This window comes from Limanda limanda, chromosome 10 (genome assembly GCF_963576545.1).
Source record: "Limanda limanda chromosome 10, fLimLim1.1, whole genome shotgun sequence".
NCBI lineage: Eukaryota > Metazoa > Chordata > Actinopteri > Pleuronectiformes > Pleuronectidae > Limanda > Limanda limanda.
Window position 1 is genome coordinate 17,635,031 of NC_083645.1, and position 24,326 is coordinate 17,659,356.

Sequence of the window (24,326 nt, forward strand, 5' to 3'; positions counted from 1 at the left end):
TTTCAGACATGACTCTGGAAGACATCTGGACCCAGTTGTCACATAGAACGCAGCAGGAGATTATCCGAGTCAGACGCGTTCATCAGATCAGGAACATTTCTGCAGCACTCTGGCTAGGGTGGGGGGGCGGCAGGTTAAAAAATGCAGAGGTGAAGACATAATGTATGAATTCCGCAGTGGAGAGCACATGTTTTTGTTTATTAAACCCTGACACCTACGCTAACTCCTTATCGCCAAAAGCTCTCGAATCTCATTGTCTTTCCAAGGTGACATCTTCATCCGTGTCCTCTATGTGTATGGCACCTCTTTATCATCCTGAGATATCATTATTCTTTTTTCTGGTTTGTCTGTTTTTCTTTTTGTTTTTTAGTTCTGCTAAATCCTGCTGTAATCTCACATGGGCTCACTCTCCAGAGTTTCACTGGGGCTGAGTGAAAAAACTCCGGAGAATGTCCACTCTATTTTCCCTCTCACGTTCAGCCTCTCTGGATCATTTCAGGAGATTATGCAGAGTTCGCTGCATGTCTGAAAGCAGCTGTATTTTTACAGTTTTATCTCGGCCCTCTGCTGCAGTGTGTGTCTGCAGCTCATCCTTTCCTTCATCTACGGCCGATAGTAACCAGCATCAAAGCTCCAGGGACAAACAGCCCCTCATGGATCAACACAGACCTTTACTATTTTGCATCTAATTCATTTAATTATTTCCCTGTCTCTATTCCTCTCCCCCACTGTCTCTGCAACCTTTCCCTTCACATGAATTACTCTCCACCAATAACATATCTCTCCCTTGTTAAAACAGCCATGAGACAGTAACAGCCATTGGTATAACACCTAAAAACACCCCCTCTCTCCGTTAACCCACCATGTCAGCATATCATCTCCCCTCAGCTGGGATGTTTTTAGAAATTCCCTCACTGATGTTTTTAAATTGGGTTGATGGATTTAATTAACTCTGGTTTTAATGAAGGTACAGCTCCGATGTCAGACTCTCATTTCCATACGTAGGGACGGCTCTCTTTCATTCAGGGGTCAGGTTGGCGAGTGTTCATGGCAGAAGGGTTGCCTGGGGATTACAAATTAAAAGAGTGTTCACTGCTTATTGTAACCTCCTATGATATGGGATGGACTCATTAACCATGATTTGAATATTAAATTAATAAATATCTTTCTTATATTTGTTTTTAATACAAATGGCAAAATAGCTGCCTGTGTTTTCACAACAATTGACATCCATATAAGTGTTCTAAGTGAACTTACAACATAGACAAATAGGTCCACATGTCCGACACCACTTCACTGTGGTTCTGTCAGGTGAAACATGAATAAAACGTGTAGTCCTGATGTCAGATGAGTCAGTTGTTTATGTGTGTAAATAAACCACTTACAACCAAAACAATAAATTAATTGGATTCTCCCCCCTGTTGAATACTTATTAAACATTTGGCACAGGATCAGTAAACTGGATGGGATGTATTGGTATTCAAGCTTCTCCTCTATTGTGTGTTTACGTGTGTGTGTTGGTTTGTGTTTGTGAGTGTGTTACTCTGCCTACTGAAGCGTCAACTTTACTACCGGAAATCAATCAATTTCCCCTTCAAAATAACACAAAAGTTAGACCAGAACACATGGCACAGGAACGCGTTTATTCTTGGGGGTGTTTTATTTTGAAAAGCGCGAACAGAAGCTTGGCACAGGAGTGTGAGTAGCTCCCTCTCTCTCTCTCTCTCTCTCTCTCTCTCTCTCTCTCTCTCTCTCTCTCTCTCTCTCTCTCTCTCTCTCTCTCTCTCTCCCCCTCCCCCTCTCTCTCTCTCCCCCCCTCTCTCTCTCCTCCTCCTCCTCTCCTCCTCCAGGCTCACTCGCTCCGTGGCGCTGTGTGGATGAGCTGCACCTCCGTGTCTCCGTGTCTCCGTGGCGCAGGACCGACAGGACAGGCTCGCCACGCCTTCAGGGACACACTCTGTCCCGGGGAACCTGTCCGGAGCGAGGACCCCTCACCACCCGGGACACTGAGCCCGAGGAGCCCGGCTGGTTCCAGCTGACCGGGCTCGTTTGTGACCGGTCATTTGAATTCTTTTTTTTGGGAGGAATTATCAGGAGCTTTTATTTTATTGATTCGTCACCGGAAACAGGTCTGAGGATCGAGGATGGGGATTAAAGTGTAGAGCTGGTAAGTAGCGCGGGAAAGCATCTGTACTATATAAGAATATTATATTATATATACGATATTGAGATTGCGCTCACGCCCACAGCCACTAGCTGCGTGCCCGTTTCTGTGTGATTGCTTGCGTGTGTGTGTGTGCGTGTGTGTGTGTTCCTTCTCACACGTTCTGCATACTGTGCCTAGAACCCTGAGTCGTCATAGTATAGTAACTTTTACTAGCACAAGTGACGACATGATAATGTGATAGGTGTTACAGATGGTGCAGCTCCACAGAGAGAGAGAGAGAGAGAGAGAAAGAGAGAGAGAGAGAGAGAGAGAGAGAGAGAGAAAGAGAGAAAGAGAGAGGTCATCAGGTCTCTTTTTTTAAATTGTGATTTTACAGTGTTGGTATGTTGTATTCCATTGTGATTAATGGAATATGAGAGAGAGAGAGACAGAGAGAGAGAGACAGAGAGAGAGAGAGAGAGAGAGAGAGAGAGAGAGAGAGCATCCCAGTGTGTGTGTCCGTGAGTCAGCGGCGTGCAGGTCGCTTTAAAGGAGCCTGGACTCCCTGTGTCTTCTGTCCCTGACACGTCCAGAGGACAGGGGGACCCAGGGGGACCGACTGCTGTCCCGGACCCGGTCCCAGTCCCGGACCCGGTCCCGGTCCTGGCTCGGAGCTTCCTCCCGGGCTGTGTGATCACTAACCCGGGGAGCGGAGCCTCACACGCCGCCTGGCTCTCTATCACATCTCTCTGCAGCATGTTGCCTCACACGCAGGACGGAGCGAGCAGGTGTGGCTCTGTTGACAATGTCCTCTCCTGTTCTGAGCTCGGAATGAGAAAAATCTGCATCATCCACTGCGAGCAGCCAAGAGGCAGTCAGTGCAGCCCCCCCCCCCCCCCCCTCCCCACCCCCCCAAGGCCGCTGTAGCATGCTTGCACAGCTCACCAATACAAACCAGAAAGGATTTGTTATCTGTCTCTTGCAGCAGGTGCACTGAAGTATCAGAAACCATATTCCTGCTGCAGGTTGTTGTAATGACCAGTTCAAGGCACCTTATCTCCAGCCCTCTCCACCCATCAACCAGCCCCCCCCACTCCAGTGGTGAAGCACCAGAGTGGGGTGGGGGGGGCATCACGTTTCATGACAGTGCTCCCTCAGCGTGGAGCCCAGATTCGCTTTTTCTTTACTCCCCCACCCCTCCCTCTGTTTGGGAGGCAGCCCTGGGAAATTTTTATTTGCTCACTCTCACCTTCACTGGCAGTGTGTGCCCAGGGGAGGGGGAAACACAAACATCATTTGTTCATGTGTCATGCCTGCTGTGTTTGAGGTTCCCCTATAAAGTGAAAAAGCCTGTCGCTCAATCTGGATAAAACAGTGACTTGTTGTGAACCTGTGCCATCGTTAGAACCCTTTGACCTCGGCCTCCAGGGGTAAGACCCTGTGCATCCTCCGGGTTCCCCTCGGAAGCTGAGCCCTGGAAACCCGGCTGTCCTGTGGTGGTATAATGGTTTTGAATTTGAAGTGACAGCCTGGTGGAGCAGTGCAGTCGGTACAGGTTGAACTGACGTGAGTCACAGGGATCTGTCGGAAGTGTCTGGGAAGTTGGAACACGTCTGCAGGTACAGACTGAGGCACACGCTCCCTCCGATTCAGGCCGAGTCTGCAGAGAATAACAGGTGTGCTGGTAATGAGGGCATCGTTGGGTTTGATGTGAGGCTGAGAGGCGTGTGTGTGTGTGTGTGTGTGTGTGTGTGTGTGTGTGTGTGTGTGTGTGTGTGTGTGTGTGTGTGTGTGTGTGTGTGTGTGTGTGTGTGTGTGTGTGTGTGTGTGTGTGTGTGTGTGTGTGTGCAGTGTGTGTGTGTGGAGAGATTGGGCAGGGTCTGTCTGGTGCAGGTCAACACAGAGGTAAACACTAACTTTCTGGCTGTGTGCATTTGCAAAGGGGTGTGTGTCTGATTGTGTGTGTGTGTGTGTGTGTTCTTAAGTGTTTGTGTGTGCATGTGCGTTCGCAGGAATCACAGATCACATGCTACTCTACTGTACAGACATGATACAAATCCACTGTTGCCTTGTGGCGCAGCAGTCACAACTACAACCCACAACATCCCACTGGTAAACACAACGAGCACAATGAATTCCAGTTTAAACAGATTAGTTTGTATTGAATGATCCATTCCTGTCTGTACTGGAATAGACTTGAGGCTCATCCCCCAGCTTCCTTTGTTGGTCGGATGAATGAACGATCAGTTGGCGGAGAATGAAATTGTTTTGTTTCCTCTTTTTTGCAGAAGCTGTAACATTTGTCAATTCAGAGAAAGCCTCTTAAGGAAATTACATAACAATAAAATTAGTCAAATTAATAGTAGAAGTAGTAGAAAAAATGGACGACTGTGCAAAGGAAGGCTTTCTTTTTTCTCATTTTCTGTTTTAGTCACACATTTATTTTGTGGGGAATTTCCCCATTACCATTGCCAGAAAAAAATCTCCACCTCTATCACTAGAAAGTGAATTCGATTTTTGATCTTATCATGGCTCCTCAGCTCAGTAGGGCTTTGAGATGGCATGACTTGTCTTTTAGCTAAAGTGATGAGGAGAGTGATCTTGCTGCCGGGCCGGGGCGAACGTGGTTCACGAGTGGAAGTGCTCGGTCACAGCCGGTTGCTCTGTCTTTGGAGCAAAAGTCGGAGAAAGAAAGAGAGAGTGAGAGGGGAGGGGGTGAGGGTGTGAAACAAGGAATTCTGATGGAATAAAGGAGGGAAAAGGGGGAGTCACAGTGGGGAATCAACAGGCATCTAATTACCTCCCAACAGGAGCTTTGACTCCATGGAAACCTTGAGCGCTCTCCAGCCGGTCTGAGCTGCCTCCACATGGCCTGCATGCTGTCACATGGGAAGCTATTGACAGTCTGTGAGTATGGATTGGCTACGTGCAAAAAATAATGGAATATGATTAGATCCCTGGTGTGTTCAATAAACCACTGGAGTAAACATATAGATTATATACCATCAGGCTCCATGTAATTAAATTAACCTTATGAGGTGAACAGCATGTTCTATGAGACACATATTTGTTTTCTCAGGCCGCAGAGCTTCAGCACACCTGAGTAATGATGGGACAGATGTGTCTCCAGCTCCAAACAATCCATACGCAGCTGAGCTATTGAAGGAATTTCATTAGGAACAGCCTTGTGGTATTTGGTCCTGATATTAAACCTCAGGATGTTGTTTGGTATTGAACTACTTGCGTCTGAACAGGGGGAAGTATTGAGTTCTCGTCCGTCATTGATCGTTTCTGATATTAATCTGATTTAAAATTAGCTGCATGATTTCAGACAAGATTTAGCATTTCTGAAGTTTGTCATCTTTATTAAACAAAACACTGTCTCGTCTGCTATCTGATGGTTCGCTGCAGTATCGGTCATAAATCTCCTCCATGTTAGTCGCTGGGACATGGACCAAGCGTCAAAAATACATGTAGAGAGTTTCCTTCATTAACGGTGTTTTTTATCAAACTGTTCAAGTGCTCATGTTTCTGACAGGTTTGGTAGTAATGAGTTATTCGATGCTATAAAAAACGGGGAGAGACATGATTGACAGCTGACACTGACACATGATTGGTTGTATCGGCCTCAACTCCATTCCCAGATCACCACTGCACACCCTCTGGCTCCAAATGCACAAGATGGCAGAGTTCCTATATGAGATATATCTACTTCATTTCTGGATAGGGGGAGGAAGTGGAGACATTTGGTCCATCTTTATATACAGTCTATGCTCAATACAAACAGAAGTCCTCATATTGAAAGTGAGAACACACCCTCAGTCTGTTTCATAGCATCTGAATTGACCATGTAACGTATCATTTTATGTAATGTTAATCATGAAAAATTTGATTTATAGATTTGAAATCTCTGTTTGTTCAAATATCAACATGGGAACCACCAGCTGCAGGTTTATGCAAACGTTTTCTGACCTGTGTCCGCCTCTGATCATATCAAACTACATAAGACATAAGTGGTGAGCAGAGCAGCAGATCATGCAATCCCCCTCAACTCATTAGTACTTTGACATCGTACATCAGCAGGGACACGGTGTGTGGCCTTTGACCGCGCTGGTTGTAATGAGCAGATAGATGTACTTCTACAGGAAAGGAGACAGCCCTGATGGAATTAGGAACATCTGGTTATTAGATTTGCATCTTTAACCTTCTCGCTCATTAGTTAGTGGTGGTTATTGTGCAGGTTTAACTGAGAAGAAGACAATGCATTATTTCATTCAGCCCTTCTCGTATCATTCCCTCCGCTCTGTTGTTCTTTTCCATATTCTTCCATTCCCTTGCTTGAGCATGGCAATTCCTCATAAGTGACACTTGAGATAAAATGATGCGCGCTTAGGACGAGACAAAAACCTCTCGTGTCCGATTCTCTTCCCCCGAGTGTTGCATCAAGATTTGGTTATAAACTGGAAAATGATAAATAATACATGACTTGTTTTTTAAAGCATTATAACCATTGTGAATGACAGATTTAGGGCGCACCAGGCTCAGCGCACAGCTGTGTCCAGACGCGCTCAGGAATGAATCTGTCTACACACATGCACAGGGGTGTGTTCATGGAGGAGGACTCCCTATGAGCATTGTGTTGGGACTGATGGAGCTGGTGCGTGCCGGACAGGTGCCAGGATGTCGGGGTGACCCTGCTCAGACAGTATAAAGGGGATTAAGGGAGTGTGTCCCTGTTGAGGCCGGCGTGTGACTCCCAGCCTCCGGTGGGCTGGTCCCACAGAGCGAGGCTGGGGAATGGGTGGGGGGGGCCGGAATGCCTCGACTGTAACTCAATCCTGTGTTTGGCTGTTGTGTGGGTGCAAGTGTGTGTGCATGTGTTTTTTTCAGGACACAATGAACCCATTTGTCTTCATCCCGACTGCTCTCCAAAAACACACACACACCATTAACCAACAATAGTAGGCTGGTTTGATTTTGTCGCGACGTGTGTGTGCGGTGACATATGTGTGGTATTTTGCGCTCTCTCTGCTGTCAGCGGTGCCAAGCAGTCACCGTGCAGCGAAGCAGGCAGATCGGCTTGGACCCCCTGTACCTCGGCATTCAGTCTGGGCGCCAGTACACTTTTGGGCTCCTGTAGAGACTGGGGATGATGGTAGGGGCAGAGGGCCAAATTGCTCCCATGCCAGCAGCTCCCAATGGGACAGCAGCCTGCTGCAGGGCCATCTGTGCCGGCGTCCTGACTGGGCTCATTGGAAAAGTAGGGCGTCGATGGCACATGAAGGAGGAGGGAGGAATCGAGGGGACATGTGGAAGGGGAAGGGGAGAGTGAGGCTGGATGACAAAGCGGTGTTTACTTTCTTTTAAAGACAGATTTATGCTACTCCGTTTTTACAGATACGGACAGATAGGACCGCCCTCTCCACCGTGGAACGCGCCTCGGAGAGCTTTTCGTGCACCTCTGATTATTCTAACTATCCATGGATATTTCGGATAGCCTACGGACAGCCCTTGACTGTGATTGGTCCGCTAACGACATAATTTCCGTACGACGTCATTTCCGTACGACATCATTTCCGGATTTCACATTTCCGGACCTCAAACTCCAGTTTTCTTCCGGTTTTCTTCAGTATATCATAAGACAGCCACGTTAAAATCCAAACACAACTACGATATGAATATGGATAGCAACATTGAAGAGCGTCTAGTGGAGGTGGTCCGGAGGTACGAGCACCGACAGAGGTAAATAAACACATGTGGACTTCTTCTTCCCAGAAATGGGGTAGGCTTCTCTGAGCTCGTCTTCCGTTGCGCCACCTACTGTTTGGCGGTGAATTGCTTTCAGACTGACGGTCGTCGGAAAAGCATGAATCAAAAAGAGTCCGTGGTATCCGTGCGTCCCTCTAAACGACACGGATACGTAGAAGCATAATGGAGCCTTAAGCCCATACCATCATGAGAATACTTCATTCACACTGTGGTTGCATCATTTCAGCTTTCAAAGAATGCTGTGGAAAAATTCAGGCCATAGCTGCAATACTCTAAGGCACGCTAAACAGTGTCAGGACCAAAAATACACAGGGATCTGCTTTTTTAGAGCACAGCCCCAAAATAGATGAAGAGTTGGAATTGTGAGGTGTTGAAGGAGCGAACATGTGGGTCCTAAATTAGACAGGAAGTGTTAGAGTATGTAAATTAGTTAGCAAGGTTGGGAGCTGGGGAGTGTGCACGGAAAAAGAGGAGTTTAGTGAGTGTGGCATTCAGAGAGCTTCGACTGCCTTCACACTGCCCGGGGGTGAGTATCACCTGCTCATCCTCCTCCACACCTCCACCTTTCTTTCTTTCTATCTTTGCCATCTTATTCTTATATTCATCACACCCCCAAGCAAGGCAGGGGATGCAGATTTTTACCTCTTTGTCTTTGTATCTCCTTTTAACTGATCTTTTAAAGCAGGAAGCAACTAATAGAACAAATCAAAATGTTGCCGCAACACCCACGCCAGGTATTTGCTGTGGTCACTTGCAGTGATGTGCTGCTCCTCGAAGAACAGGTTCTCATGACATCTTGAAGTTGTTCTGCACCGATACAGCACATCAGCTCCTTCAAAACAAATAAAAAAGAAATATAACCACATTTAAATTCACTACATCCTGATTTTTACTTGGATCTGCTCCATATTGCACGCATTCATACACGTCAGTGAAAAAAGCCCTGAGGGCAATGAAAGATAGGAAAAAATACATCACAATAAATCTAATCGTTTTATATTGTGACATTTCCCGGGGAGCAATAGGGCAGCAGGTTACAAGCCTCCACTCTATAGATTTGATCTTGTCACCCAACAGCACACCTGATTAAGCTTGACACAAGAATAACAATCCCCTTCTCCGCTGGATAAGGTCTGCCGGTGCAGGAATGGATTGAATCGGCCTTTGTGTGTCAGCTCTGTGCTCAAGGACATGAAAACAACTTTGAAAAAGACTGCGTGGGACTTTCTTTCAAGCTTGAGGGAGAATGCTGCTGTTCAAAGATAAAAAAAATACTGATGATGTACCATCAGTATTTCAAACTTACTTAACAGAAATTCCGCACATAAACTTCAAAACCATATTCTATATTGTCCCCTTGAAAGGACCCAGGCTATTAGTGCCATGAAGTGCATGTAGATCTGCGAAATAAAGAGGTAGGCAGCTATGTTGTCCTCAACGTTTATTTGGGGTGATGATGAATAGATTTGGCCAGCGGTGTACGTAAATCTCAGCTAACTGATAAGGTTTTAATGGATTTTTTAATGTCTTTTTCTTGAGGACCTCCTTTGAAAATGTCTGGAGACTGATAATGGCCGATGCCAGTGCAACAATGCAGCATAATTTATAAGTCGTGTCCTCTCTCCTGAATGCTCTATCCAGATCCCAGCTCTCTCCAGAATGCTCCTGTTGCTGTGAAAGCATCTGACCCGGACAATCTCCTGTTGCATTCTTCATAAGTGAGAGTCCTGAAAAGGTCCGCAACTGAATTTCTTGGTATTTTCTGGTGTTCATGTCGGAATACGACTGTAGTCTTGAAACCACCGCGACCCTAGAGTGACTTTGGAGGCCAACAAAGCTGTAACTGTGCATCCGCCCCTACCCAGGACCAGCAACACTTTTTGACCCTTGACTTAGGTCAGACTGTGGTTTGATTTGTTGTGAGAAAGCCTCTTCAGTCTTAAAGGATAGCTGTCTCTAATGCTGATTGTCCTCATCCGTCAACTCAGTGGCAGAACTGCTTTGTCTGCACCTGGGTCACCACTCTCCTCAAAACACACAGACACACACACACACTCACAGGTAGATACTTATAAAAATGTTGTGGTGAAACCGGTTACACTGGAATGGCTAAAGAAAACCGAGCAGGGAAACTACTTGACAGCTTCAAGCTGCTCAGTTATGTTGGAAATGCCATTGTTGCTTCAACACACACACCACACTGACACACATGCAAGCACACAGGCCGACAGCTGAGAAGTCAAGGGTGTTGATAAAGATTGTGTATCTCTCAACAGTGCCATTCTGTTAATCATCGTAGAACAAAGCAGGCGGATCCCCCGATGGCAACGATAACAGCCTGACAGAATTACAAGACAACACACACATACACACACACACACAACTACTCATGCTGCAAGGTCCGTGAACAATGACACTCCCCCAGCTGTCTAGACGGAGTGCAGGGCTGCCGTTGGCTGACTGCTGGGGATCTCAGAGGGGATTAGAGCACACAACACTACACTCACCTGTTCTCAGCTGCTTGATTCTCGATGTGTGTTTTCACGCAGCGTTGATGCAGCTTGCCAGGCACGTAGGGAGCTGTGTGAACCGTGATGTGTGGAAACAAGATACACACAGAGTAGAGCTGTGGATGACTTGTTGGTCAAACTGCAGGAAGAAATGTGGTATCAGCTATATAGTTCTAAAGCAATGCAAAATAATAAACATTCACAACCTTCTGACGTCACAATTTCCACTTAAGAGCAAAATGATGAAATCTTCTCCCCAAAGGAAACTTGTAATCCATTAGCAATAACAAACAGCTATTATCAATCACCTCACTCAGTGGGTTTGCTCATGCAAACATAAGTTGGTCGGGTATGATCAATACCTCGATGGTGACCACATTGTCTTTGTTCTGTTTCTGCTGAGATTTGCGTACTACAGTCAGCGTGGTAACAAATTATAAGCTGCATGTGGACGTTTACATTGAGGTCCCTGCGTACTCTAGTGGACACAGGTGGACATTAACACTAACCCTTCAGAAATTTCTGATACCGATATAGTGACCAATATATATGTTAAAAAAGAAAATATTGTATAATTCCTTAGTTCTCATTATCAAACCCTCATAAAACATATGTAAATAAGGGTTTATTTTAAGGTTTAAGAATATATACAAAGAAACACTAATATGAGCAAATATATAGAACTTAAGAAAATAAACAATTTGTTAATGTTAATCTTTTTTGCACTGTTTATTCTGTAAAGTAAAAGTCTTCATACCAGCAAATATAAAACTGGGTACTTATATGTCTGTGAAATGCTCATATGAGCAGATTTTTATCGGCCAACTGATAAATTGATCAGGCTCTATTTCCTGTTGCCGCTGTTACAGTTTAACATTTCAATGGTTTTATCTCATTGCTAAAGCACCGTGTGTTGTATCTGCTTTGCGTCCCATTCCACTCTTTCTCTCCCTATGATTATATATGTCCAACTTGGCTCTTGTGCCTGAAAGGTAAACAAATATAGATCACGGCTCACATCAGCCAAAGACACGTTCAGTGTGACTGATGTGAAACACATACGTACACAGCTGCCTAATTCAATGTACACATTTGTGGAGGAGTTACCTGGGTGACCCCTTGTTTGCAGACTCTGCGACATTGACTGGCAGAGACGCAAAACCATAATGAAATGATTTATCGGAGCCTGAGAAACGCTGATGGGAGGAGAGGAGAGCTGCAGGGGAAGCAACAGAGCAATAAGGAGAGTGAAGATTATCACAAGCGATACAGGAAATCATTGACAGTACGAGCACGTAGAATAAAACTCTCAGTCACTCCCGCACATATATGAATATCATATCAGCACAGAGATGAAGGAGTGTGTGTGTGTGTGTGTGTGTGAGTGTATGCAGGAGATGACTTGCAGATAAACTCCTGGATCCATTCACACTCTCTTAGAGCTAAGCAGGCTTTGTCGGCCTGATGGTCTGAACATAAAATGAAATTCCTTCCAGTTACAACAAAGCTTGTGAAGGTTTTTCCATTTCGGTCTTTATCAGTCCTCTCTGTGGCAAGGACACCCCAGCCCCCCCCCCCCCCTCATGGAACCTAATCTAGACTTAGACAATGGGAGGAAAACAGCTGAAACAAAATGTTAAGCACATTTTACAGCTGTGTGTTGAACTGTGGTGGAAATTATTTGTCATCTGAGGTTCTTTGGTTTGTCTTACACTGCAAAATAGACCTTGTACAGTGGTCAATGCATGCATGAGTATGGCATATAGCAATTCAATTATATTGGATTTGGCTGCAACGCTGTTTACTCCTGAAACTCCAAAAGTGTTTTGTTGACTCAGACACTTCGCCCCCCCCCCCCCCCCCTCCATGGTTATATCTGTGAGGAACAGACAAGAAGATGTTGGTCCCCTGTTCAGCACAACATACACTGTGAGAGACCTGGCCATGGGTGTCAGTGTGGTGTAATAAGTCGGTAGCAAGGCAGTAAAATGCCTCACAGAGAGACCGACTGCCCATCCCCCCCCAGCCTTTTGTGTGCCTGTCGGCATGCGTCCGTTTCTAGGTGTGTACAAGTGCACGAGTAAGAGCTGATGTGTGGGGGAACAAAGGGAAACCGAACCTCTCACACAGGAAACATGAGACATGAGCTGCTCCTCTGCATGCCAGTGTGTGCTTGACCTTTCACCCCAGGGACACTGTTCCATCGAGGTGGCTCATAAGCATGTGGTTGTGCGTGTGTGTGTGTGTGTGTGTGTGCGTGTGTGTGTGTGTGTGTGAGTGGGATCAGCAGACAATGAAATGATTGCAGCAAACCCGCTTTCCTCCTTGATGGGAGCTAATGTGGTCATATCAGCAGTGCGGTTCTTAAATTCTCTTTTAACTGTCATCGCTCTGAAGTGGCATCATTATCCGCACCAGGGAGGTTGTCTTTCTCATCTGCGTGTGTTTGTTGTCGTTCAGAAAGATTATGTAAAAAGTACCAGACAGATAACCAACAAACTTAGTGGAAGAATGCAGAATGAGTTTATTCAGATAGGCCTTTTTTTAGTGTTTATCTTCACTGATTCGCCAGGGAATAGTTCATGGATCTTGATGAATATATCAGACATATGTAGGGGACTGCTACCTATGAGTGTGATGCAGCTTGTTTGAATGTAAGGGGAGTTTTGGGCTATGGCAGAGCTCTTAACTAAGAAACATTTTTGCGGTGTTAAGTCTGTTGAGGTAATTCTAGTAAAACCCAGAGCAAAGGAAAGGCTTTTCTTTCACCTCTCCTCTCCGTTTCTGCTCTCTTTCTGTTCATTATCATCATCAGTGTGTATACTCTTGTGGGTGCACATTGTGGCCAAGCCCTGCCTGTCATCTGAGCTACAAACCACAGGAAGAATACTCTCGTGTTTACGTCATATAAAGCTTCCTTGGTGTTGCTGAGGGTCTCGCTGTCAGCGTGTGGGGTTTGCTGTCCTTCTCGTGACCCCTGCAGGCACTGAACTCGCCCGAGGGCGGCCAGAGACTGCAGCCGTCCTCGGAGATGAAGATGACTGATTCAGGTAGTCACCAGGTTTAGTCAGCGAGCAGAGGAGCACAGCAGACTTAACGTCAAATTCAGATACAAGAAACCAAATATATCTCTACATTTCCATATAATACTGGTACGTGAAGGAGGGGGCTGTGTGATTTATCGGCTGGCATCAAGGAGATGAAGAGTGATGGGGATAATTGTACCCTGAGGATCACGGTACTCGTTTCCGTACTATGCCCACTCAAGCGTACGCAGTAAGTGCTCCTCTCCACTACAGCTGCAGCGTTGGTCCATTGAGGGAAGGAACATGTTGAATTTTTAAAATGTGCAACCCGAAGCATTCTTAAAGGGAAAGACAAACGACACTCGGCAAAGATAGAGGCCACGCGATCGCTTTCGGGCTGCACCAGTGTCTCCACGGCGACTGAGCGACCCACATTTACATTCTCTCCTCTGTCTTGTCGAGATGTGGGAGACGGGGGGGGGCAGCTGTTTGAGGGTGTTTGTGTGTCCCTCGACGACGGCAGCGGGTCATCTGCTGGAGCGGATGAGTGTGTTGCTGTGAAAGAAAGAGGAGATATAACTCCAGGATAGTTAACAGAAGATTCAAAAAAGAAGGAGAGGAGTGGGAATACAAGCCAATTTAATGAAATTTTACAAAGCACCAAATCACTTTACACAGAACCAGACAGTGTTGGTGTCCATTGGCCTTGAGATGGGGTGAGACAAGAAATATGGGGGAGAGAGAGAGCGAGAGAGAAAAGACCAAGCACAGGTGTGTGACTTTCAAAAGTTCCTGCAGCGACAGGAAGGGAGGGGAGGATGTGTTAGTTAGTTATTTAGTTATCACATCCACCATGAAGGTTTACTGCTTTATGGGTCAGGAAAGAATCCGTCAAATTTTGTTGAGGATCCAGTTTAGGGGAATTTTTTCACTTTCTCTCACATTGCTCTCAATTTTATTTCCTGCTTCAGGTTAGCTGCATCACTGTAGTATGTGCAACATAATTTAAGATTTTACCGGTCACCTTTCTTTTATTTTAACATGCTGTAAAGATAAAAAAAATATGAATTGCATAAAATATGCGATTAAATCTGATTACTGCAAAACTACCACTTCACTATTACCACCAATCGGAAGAAATGGATTAGTTGTGCCAGAGACATGGTGATATGCACCATATGCATTGGTTTATTCCCTGCCAGCGAGTAAGATGAACTACCACCACAAAATGTTCCTGAGTTTCTATTTCTTAAAACTCATTCTCCTACCTCTTCCTCATTCTGTCAATAAACTGCTGATGTTTTGTGCTGTCTATTTGTGTTTCAGACAGGAATGCCCCAGACTGTGTGCTCAGGCATCATGTTCACCACTCCCAGTGGCTTCAGCCCTCATCTGGCCTGTGCTGAGCCTGGGGAGGAGGAGGAGGCCCCACAGGGGGGGCCGGAGCCCGGGGCTGGCCCGGCCGACGGGCCCCCGATCACTTCCGCCTCTCTGGACACCCTGATCCAGAATCTGGTGCCCACTGCCGATTACTACCCAGAGGTAAATAGAAATGTAGCACAGTCCATCAGAAATTCCATTTCAATAAAGGTAATGACATTGCTGCCAATTACATTATGATCCCCATGTCCAATTCTGTTCCCTGTAATTACTGTAAGCAGCAGTGTTTATTATTGATGTAGCGACAGTGTCTGAGTGAATGTCTCCCTCTGCCCTTTGACAGAAAGCCTATGTGTTTACCTTCTTGCTGAGCGCTCGTCTGTTCATCCCTTCTCCGGAGCTGCTGGCCAGGGTGTGTGAGCTGTGCATCAAACAGCAGCAGCTGGATCAAAGCCCACTCGATACGGTCAGCACTGCACCACACACCAATGCATAACACCCGTGTGCACATGCATGAGCTGATAAACGGAAACAGGAGCAGAGAAAGCACGCAGACATACTCATCTTCCTCATGTAAACAATAACCACATATTTTTGGCCAAATTGCTGACCTCAGGATAATGTTTTGATTTGCTGATAAAGTCGTAAATCCAGACTGTGGTAAAGCTCTTTCACTTCTTCAACAACAGGCAAAAGTGAGGAAGTTTGGCCCGAAGATCTTGCAGCTGCTGACAGAATGGACTGAGACGTTCCCGACCGACTTCAGGGACGAGAAGATGGTCGGACTCCTGAAGGACATCGTCCACAGGATAGCTCCATGTGATGAGGTACAGTGACGACATGGAACTGTGATTACTAATAATAAGTTTTTTTCCTTTTAACAATAAAAAAATCTCTGTCCACACAAGCATTTTAACTCCACATCAGTAATAGTCCTCATCCATGATTACCAATCAGGGAGCGAGTGTGGGTGACTGCATCATCGTCTCCAGACTATGAGGCAGCTCCGGAGTTTTCAAAGTAAAACTTGGCCAGAGGCATTTCCAAACTTCTCCGTCTTAGTTGCTCAAAAACTCAAGAGTTGTGTGGATTTCAGGCGCAAACACAGCAGCAGTGATGCATTTTACAACTTAAACGTAGCAGTGAGGATGTAGCCTGTATCAGTTTCAGTTTGTCAGTCTCCTTCACTAAAGACAGGAATACTTTTACAGTTTTGGAAGGATCCTAGATTGTCACAAAGAGAAAAATAAGAAACACATCTGCTGCTCATAACAAGATAATAATTTGTGATTTCGAGCCACATTATCGCTGTCGCAATAACAGCTTTTCCAAACTGTAACTGCAGTGAGAAATGCTCTGATGGGGAACCAAAATTTAATTATCATCACTGCCGCTGTGGTGGAAGGAGTCAGAGTGTCAGTGTCGGGTGAGCAGCCGCAGCTCCGCGTTACACAATCTTACAACACAGGAGAGGAGAGAGAGGAAGGAAGGATGTTAGAGGAGTGGATCTATCTGCAGCCTCGGGGGGGAACATAGAGGGAGGGAGATGGATGGAGAAGATGGGGGGGATGGGAAACAGCGACATGAAGGTGGAGGAGGGTGATGGAGCCAGGGAGGAGGACGAGAAGACAAAAAAGGAGGGAGGGGAAGAGAGGACAGAAGGAAGGGAAGGGCAGGTGGTGATGAATGTGCTGCTATGTCTACGGCTCCGGGTGTGTGTGTGTGTGTACATGTGGCTCGTTTGTGCGACAGGCTGACCTGTAACAGCCTCGGTGACCAGTCCTCTGCAGGGAGGGCCGAGGAAACACACATTCCTGGACACAGAGCACACCGCAGCTGCTTAGTGACAACCTCGATGAAATGTGTTTTAATTCAACGGAGAGATTACATTGTGCTCTGGATTGTTGAGCTCCTTAAATCCTCTCAAAAATGTGTCGCCTTTGTGCGCAAAAGTAAAGCTGTTATTTCTAAATTGTAATGGAGGAGCGGAGGTTGAAGGTTTTCATCAACCAGCCACACAGCGATACGGTTAATGAGGTACAAATGTACTCACTCCGACAGAGTGGATGATACAGATACATTCATCTGGACATTAATCTAAACAAATATGTGAAGGTAAACTGGATAAGGCAAAACCAAAAAGTCCCTTTTCCACTGGTCAAGAAATCCAGTAACACCCAATAACATCTGTCTTTCATCGGCAATGGGAGTAGATACAATCATCATTCCCTCCCGGGTCACATGACTCTGCAGTAGATACAGGTTTTTGTTGGCTCCAGCTCTGACCAGTGTGTGTGAATGTTAATGTTTGTGAGATTATTGTTGTTTACATCTTGGGAATGTGCAACAGCGATTTGGACGCTCCCTTACTGGCAATTTAAAAACCTAGTCCGCTTTTACAAAAACCTGTGTATACCTGCTAATTTTAGGGTGAAAGAGAAAAAACACGATTATACAGGTCAGCAACCGTGGTGCTGAAATAAACGTTAATAATATATATTAAATACTCATCAGTGTTGTTGGTTGGTTTTAGACTGCTGAATATCATTTACCAAAAAACACTTATTATTGACCAACTCTGAACTATGAATGGATCGCACACATATGAGTCACAACCTGGAAACCCAGAGATTATTTTTATTCATGCCTATTATTGATCTATGAAGCATTAATAAATTATTCAGGAAGTTGGTTATTGACAGCACCTCCCCTCTCATCTCCTCTTCTTTCCTCCCTCTCATCTCCTTTCCTCTCCTCCCCTCTCCTCTCCTCTCCTCTCGTCTGCAGGCGTACTGGAAAACCCTGAACCAGGTGCTGCAGAAGCTGAGCCAGAAGCTGGCCCGGATGAGCCAGGGGGAGGAGAGCATTGTCAAGGTCTCCCTCAACGCCTCCTCCATCTCTGACAAGCTGGTGGCCTTCAAGACCAAGCCTCCACCCATCCAGAAGGACATGCTCTCCATCTGCAACGACCCGTACACGCTGGCACAGCAGCTCACCCACGTGGAGCTGGTGAGGAGACGAGAGGGGGGAGGTTAGAGAGAGGTCATGACAGGGGATGGACACACGGAGGGGAGAGGGTGTTTATATTTGGGAGGGGTCTATGAATGGTGAAGCACGTGTGGAGATTATGTCTGTGTCAAGGACTTAAACACTTGATAAAAGACAATGAGAGGAGGAGATGGAGGGAATAGAAACGGATATGAGCGTGTTGGAGAATGAGTCTGAAAGAACAAAGGGAAGGCGGTGGGAGGTTACAGTTGCAAAGTGAAACTGGCAGACACACTTAACACTGTGATCCTGTACTTTCCTTTTTGAAGATGGCTGCAGATAATTGGTCTTCACCCAATGTAACAGAGACAAGAACAAAGGGAATAATGCACTGAAACATACATGAACAAAGGGATCTCTGCAGTGTCCCTCACATTGCATGCATGGTGCCTTCAGTCTATTCATGTGTGTCTTGATGTGAGCACGTGTGTGTGAGTGGGGGAGTGTTTCTGTGTGTGTGCCTGACTAAGCTTGTTCCCTGACTGAGCGGTGACATCACCCCAGAAGTCAGTGATGGGCCTGGAGCTTCAAACAAAGGGGATAAAACCAGTGTGGATATATGTGACCTGACAGCTTCACACTCTGTCACACACACTCACTCACACACACACACACACACACACACACACACACACACACACACACACACACATACACACTCACACACAGAGACAAAGAAAGAGAAAGGCAGACACACATACAGTGCACATACAGTATATTGCACTTTAATTAATATATTGTAGGTTTCAGCAACATGCTAATTCTGATAAAAAAGATTTTGATAATCTGTTATTAGATAAAAATATTAGAATATTGAGATTGTGCTCAGGACCACAACCACTGGGTGCGTGCTTGCATGTGTGTGTGTGTACATGTGTCACGTGTTTAGAAGAAGGGTCTAATGTGTCATTTGGATTTTTGATTTGCACATGTATATAACTATATAGTTTGAGTCTTCTTTTAATAGAAGTGAATATTGTCTCAAGTGTCACTTTGATGAAATATGATTCCAATGAGTCAGTCGATGAGTCATTACTTCCCTTTATTGATTGCCTTCCATTACTGAAATGAAAGAGTTATTAATGGTGTGTGTGTGTGTGGTGTCTTTGTTTGCTTGTGTGTCTGTTTTCCAGGAACATTTGAGTCATATTGGACCAGAGGAGTTTGTCCAAGCCTTTGTTCAGAAGGACCCACTAGATGTAACAAAGGTATAACTTTCATTTCTCTAAATAACCATTTTGTTTATGTTACTATTATTTTCAGGGGGAATTCTTACATGTAAATTCTCAAACTATTTTTCTGTAATGTTTTGCCATATCAGTAGAAACCCATAGTCCACCCTCAGGCCAAAACACTGCATGTTTTTCTTTCTTCATATTTTCAGTTTTATTTTGTTGGGGAATCTTTGAAGGATAATATGTCACAGTCAAAGAAACTGTTCCTGGTGTAAAAATCCTTTGATGTTTGCTTCTCAAGGGGCTTAACAGAGGTCAGATAGTCAAAAGGTCACAAACAACACATTGTAACAAGCTGTGACAAGCACAGGAACGAGTTCTTCATCTGCCCTCAGCAAAACTGTTCAATGCTTTCAGTCTCTGTTCCCCCACTGTTGCTCGTCCACTGTTATTTTCCCTTCATATTCAGTTCCTGTCTCTTTCACTCATCTTCTCTCCATCCTTCTCTTCCCCTGTGGGGATTTTCACCTGCTCTGCATCGATTGTGTTATTTCCGCTCCCAGTTTGCTGCCTCTGTCATTTACGCTCGCATAGGGGGGGTCATCTTGTAGATGGAAAGCTAATTAGTATCAGGTATTCCCTGTGGCAAAGCCTCCTTTACTCATTGTGTATGTGTGTGTGTGTGGTTGTGTGTGTGGGTGTATGTGCACGTGTGTTTGTGTGTATCATCAGCAGCCGTGCTTCAGTGACCAGAAGAAGAAAACCTCCAACCTGGAGGCTTATGTCCGGTGGTTCAACAGACTGTGTTACCTGGTAGCTACTGAGATCTGCATGGTGAGTGAAAAATGCAGATTTACAAGCTACTCTTTATTTATTCTGACATTAAACGTCAGAGGAAAATGGCACAAAAATATTCTCCTCTTTTCAAAACATTAGGTGTGTAGAAAGGCTCCAAAACAGGAATCACAAATTAGGATTCATCAAAAGATGAAACACACTTCGATCATGCAGTAAACATGAAAATTAAACAATATACAGATTGTCTATTCTTTTGAGCCTGTGGATTTGAAACACTGAAATTCAGGTTTTAAATAATAAATCCTAGAAAAATTTCATTGTGTCGTAGAATTTCATTCTACAAATTGGAATGGCAGTGTATACCACCAAGGAACATTAAGACACATAAATTATTCCCTGGGAATTTAGTGAAAATATAAGAAAAAGGCTTTTTTCCAGATCTGCCCCAAAATTTAATGGATTCTTCCATAGCCCATTCCCCTCACTTACACAACATTTCAATCCAGTCAGTGGAGTAGTTTTTTGCATAATCCTGCTGAGAAACAGCACTGGAAACATGAACTCCTTGGACTAATGAGAAACAGCTAGGTGTATTAGAGCACCACTGCCCCCTACTGGTATCATTCTGTTACTACACTCTCACTGAGAAGGCTTGTTTAATGATATGTGTCTGTATCGATGAGAAAATCTGTAAAAACAGTGAGTTAAACAAACCTCTCCACCGTTTCGCAGCCAGCGAAGAAAAAACAAAGAGCCCAGGTGATCGAATTCTTCATCGACGTTGCCAGGGAGTGTTTCAACATTGGAAACTTTAACTCCCTCATGGCCATCATCTGTGAGTCAAGTTTTGCAATAGCTGAGAGTATTTTGTCTAAGATTTCTCCTGCCCAACTTGGGACTAATAGTTGAAATTCATTCCCTCCTGTAGCCGGTATGAACATGAGTCCTGTGTCACGGCTGAAGAAGACTTGGGGCAAAGCCAAAACTGCCAAGTTCTTCATTCTGGAGGTAAGCACGATGCAGACGATCACTGGTACGAGAGGCACATGACAGGTGAGAACTTGCAGCTGACATTGTTTTGCTTGTTTCCATTTGCTTTGACAGCACCAGATGGATCCTACAGGAAATTTTTACAACTACAGGACGGCCTTGAGGGGGGCCGCCCACCGCTCTCGGACTGCCAACAGCAACAGAGAAAGAGTAAAGGCTTTACAACATGTCACTCTGAAAGCATGCTGGCATTGATTTTGTGTTTTTATTTTTCATGCCAATATCTCTCTATCTTTCTGTCCATGTTTCCTCCTCAGATTGTAATTCCCTTCTTCAGTCTGCTGATCAAAGATATTTACTTCCTGAATGAAGGATGTGCCAATCGGCTGCCCAATGGCCACGTCAACTTTGAGGTAGGCTGTCGCTTTTCTCCTGAGGCCTGTTGCGTTTAACCTTCCTGCAAACATGTGCTTAGTGTAATTTTGTGTTTTAGAAATTTGTGGAGCTGGCCCGTCAGGTTGGGGAATTTATGACATGGAAACAGGTGGAGTGTCCATTTGAGGAGGACCGGGCCATCCTGCACTACCTCCACACGGCTCCAATCTTCAGCGAGGACGGTGAGAACCCGCCATGTTGTTTTAAGAACTTTTCGGAACAAGCCTATCCAAGTGTTTTCATAACAGAGTGTAAATGATCTAACATGTGTTTTTTCCTATCTTTGTTGAAGAGCGTGATGAGCAGGATTTATTGATTTTATATTCGGATGTTGTGATGCTTTGACTCAAAACATCTGCTTAGACCTGCTCTGCTTGTTCTCAAACTGTGCACTTGCACTCAGGCTGGGGAATTTATAACACCCAAAAAAACAAGCGTAGAAGAAGAAATCAGAGAGTACTCATTTCATGTGAGCGCGAGGAGAGTCGCTGAAGCTTGAGCCCAGGAAATCCATCCAAGCAGTCATATCTGAGTGCAACCACACAGCTGGAGCACAAGCAGAGCTAATCTTAGCACAAGCAGCGGCTATTTGAGTGCAAGCGCAGGGTTTTGGGTGAAAGCATAAAAAAATCAATAAATCCGGCTCTCTAACTGAAAGAAGACAAGATAAAAATAAATAATCAGTCTCTTCTCATTCCTCCCCAGGTCTCTACCTTGCGTCCTATGAGAGCGAGAGTCCAGAGAACCAGGTAGAGAAGGACAGGTGGAAAGCACTCAGGTAAGACTCACGATGACAGATACGCTACAATGTTAAAAAAGACGCTCTGTCCCTCATCAGCCTCTATTTCCTCCCCTCAGGTCTAACGTTCTGGGAAAGACATGAGGTGCTGGCGGCAGCTAAACCCCTCCCACCAGCGAGGGAGCGTGTGTTCTCACTGCACTAAAACGAACTGTGAAGGAACCAAGCTGGTACTTAGGTGATTTTCTATGAAGAAGTTAAAAAAAAGAAGCCGGATGAACAGGATTCATCAAGGAGACTGTAAACATAAAAGAATAATAATAAACAAGCCAGGATAAAAAGTGAATTGAAAATGTTAAGCTAAAGAAACTGGAGTGAAATGCCTTCGGAGCATATCAGTGACGAGGTACAGTTATGTAGGAGAGCGAATACAGCTTCTCCTCCCCCCCCCATCCCCTCCATGTGTGTTTACTCTGTGAAGATATGTTTACTACTATAGAGAGAACAGTTACAGGGAAAACCACTTCATAAATGAAATTCCTACTGATGCTTTAGTTGTTTTTGTATTTGCTCCTCTCCCTGTTTCTCTTCCCCTTTGGTCGAATGCCCCATCCAGGTATTTAATTTAAATTTGTGTTTTCCTCAACTTGTAATGTACTGTAATCAAACTTACCATGATGTGAAGGGCGCTGGCTAGCCTGTATCAGATTTTATAGGTCTACTGAAGGAACGACAACCGTGTCTATCTGAGACGACGGAAGATGACACGTTACAAGCATTTTACCAGTTCATCTCACGTGTACTGTTTGCATGAGAGAAACCTGTTTATTGGTCATCTCCTCCTGTAATTTTATTTATTATGTCTCATTTTCGGGAAAGTGTTGGACAGGGGGAGTGGAATATGAACTGTTAAGTGTTTACTCCTTTTAAATGAATTGTGCCATTAATGCAAGAAACCCACAGTATCGCTTCTGGCCGGTCACAGCAGGAGGTGAAGATCGTGTACAGGTGACAAGTGAACCCATCATCTTTCTGCTCTTCGGGAAGTTTTCTCTCTGACTGACGTTCAGTTGTCTGATATATTTATGGAGATTTCCGTGCTGACAGATGTATAGTTTTTATCGTGTCTTTCCTTTACTGAATATGAAGTCCGATGGCATGCTACATACGACGAGGCGATTTAAGGGGGCATTGAGTGTATCCACCTTGTAATGTTTAACACAACCTATGTAGTGACGATGCCTTGCTGCATTCTGTAGAAGGTCTATGATGAGCTGGAGTTTTTTCTCTGTGTGAAAATGTAAAAAGAGGGAAACTTGTGCCATATGAGTCCCTGGTTGTCTTGATAATTCAGGTTCCTCTGACGTGAAATGTGTTTGTTTATTGTTTTGTGGGAGTGTCGCTGAGCTTTTTTTAATTTGGTAGTTCTGTTGTGATTTGGGAAACATTTTTGAGGGTGTGGGGTGGGATGACATTGTTAAAGGGAGCGGGGACTGTATTATTATATAAGCTTTTTAAAAAGTCTTATTCAGTTTGCTCTAATTGATTGATGTCAGTGTTTTCTCTTAAGAAGCACCTTTCCCTCTCGATAACAGACTGTCTGTAATTCTCCTTCCTCGTGTGTGACCAACAAACTGGCTTTTCTTGTAACATGTTCCCCGGACGAGTGAAGACTAACGAGAGCCAGAGATGTGTTGTTAAACCTGCAAATCAAGGTGATGACGTGTTTAAATAAAACATTGCCTGCAGTTGAACTTGTGTTGATGTTTTTTTACATCAGCTCTGTTATTTTTGTTCATTGGTTTGATTAAGTTTGTACTTTTATGCTTATTCAAGGTTTCTCAATACACACATTCAGGGTTTTCAAAATAATGCACTAGCCATGACAGGTTATTGATTTAAAACCATTTTATCTCATTTGGATATGGGCATTTCCTGACTATTTGACTGGATTGAAAAAAGCCTAAATGTTAGTACATACAGTTAAATGAATAAGTGCATTATGATATCTGCAAAACTTGAAACAGAGTCACCAAGGTTTAAATCGTTCAGGCAATCAGCACAGCCAAATGGAACCCCATGTTAAGCATTACTGTAAGTAGAACGGCACTGGGTTGAGCGCATACCTCTGGTTCCCACCGTCTCCACTTCATATTTTCCAACAGTTGGATCACATTTAAAACTTCGAATTATCTCTTAGAAAACTTTTGTATTTTATTTGCTCGTTTTTAAAAACTGTATTTTATACAAGTATGAATACAGAACATACTGTATGTGGGATTACATGAGATCATGTGATGAAAGGATGTG

At 44.7% G+C, this 24,326-nt stretch overlaps 1 protein-coding gene across 1 annotated transcript; it reads left to right on the top strand.

Annotated features, from left to right (window-relative positions):
* The first annotated feature begins 1,971 nt into the window (after window positions 1-1,971).
* LOC133011772 (ras-GEF domain-containing family member 1C-like) lies at window positions 1,972-23,465 on the top strand. The gene is made up of 14 exons (XM_061079664.1): window positions 1,972-2,167; window positions 14,778-14,993; window positions 15,175-15,297; window positions 15,521-15,658; window positions 17,619-17,840; window positions 19,013-19,087; window positions 19,790-19,888; window positions 20,585-20,687; window positions 20,781-20,860; window positions 20,957-21,052; window positions 21,160-21,255; window positions 21,336-21,459; window positions 21,983-22,055; window positions 22,136-23,465. Exons 2-14 carry the CDS (start codon window positions 14,784-14,786, stop codon window positions 22,158-22,160), a joined length of 1,464 nt encoding a protein of 487 aa, XP_060935647.1. The 5' UTR covers window positions 1,972-2,167; window positions 14,778-14,783; the 3' UTR covers window positions 22,161-23,465.
* The last annotated feature ends 861 nt before the right edge of the window (window positions 23,466-24,326 follow it).

What these genes read in the sequence shown, in the direction of transcription:
- LOC133011772 (XM_061079664.1), top strand. Translation starts at nt 14,784, where the DNA reads ATGCCCCAGACTGTGTGCTCAGGCATCATGTTCACCACTCCCAGTGGC. An exon ending in CCAACAGCAACAGAGAAAGA is followed by an intron (nt 21,053 to 21,159) that starts GTAAAGGCTTTA and finishes TTTCCTCCTCAG; the next exon opens with ATTGTAATTCCCTTCTTCAG. An exon ending in ATGGCCACGTCAACTTTGAG is followed by an intron (nt 21,256 to 21,335) that starts GTAGGCTGTCGC and finishes TTTGTGTTTTAG; the next exon opens with AAATTTGTGGAGCTGGCCCG.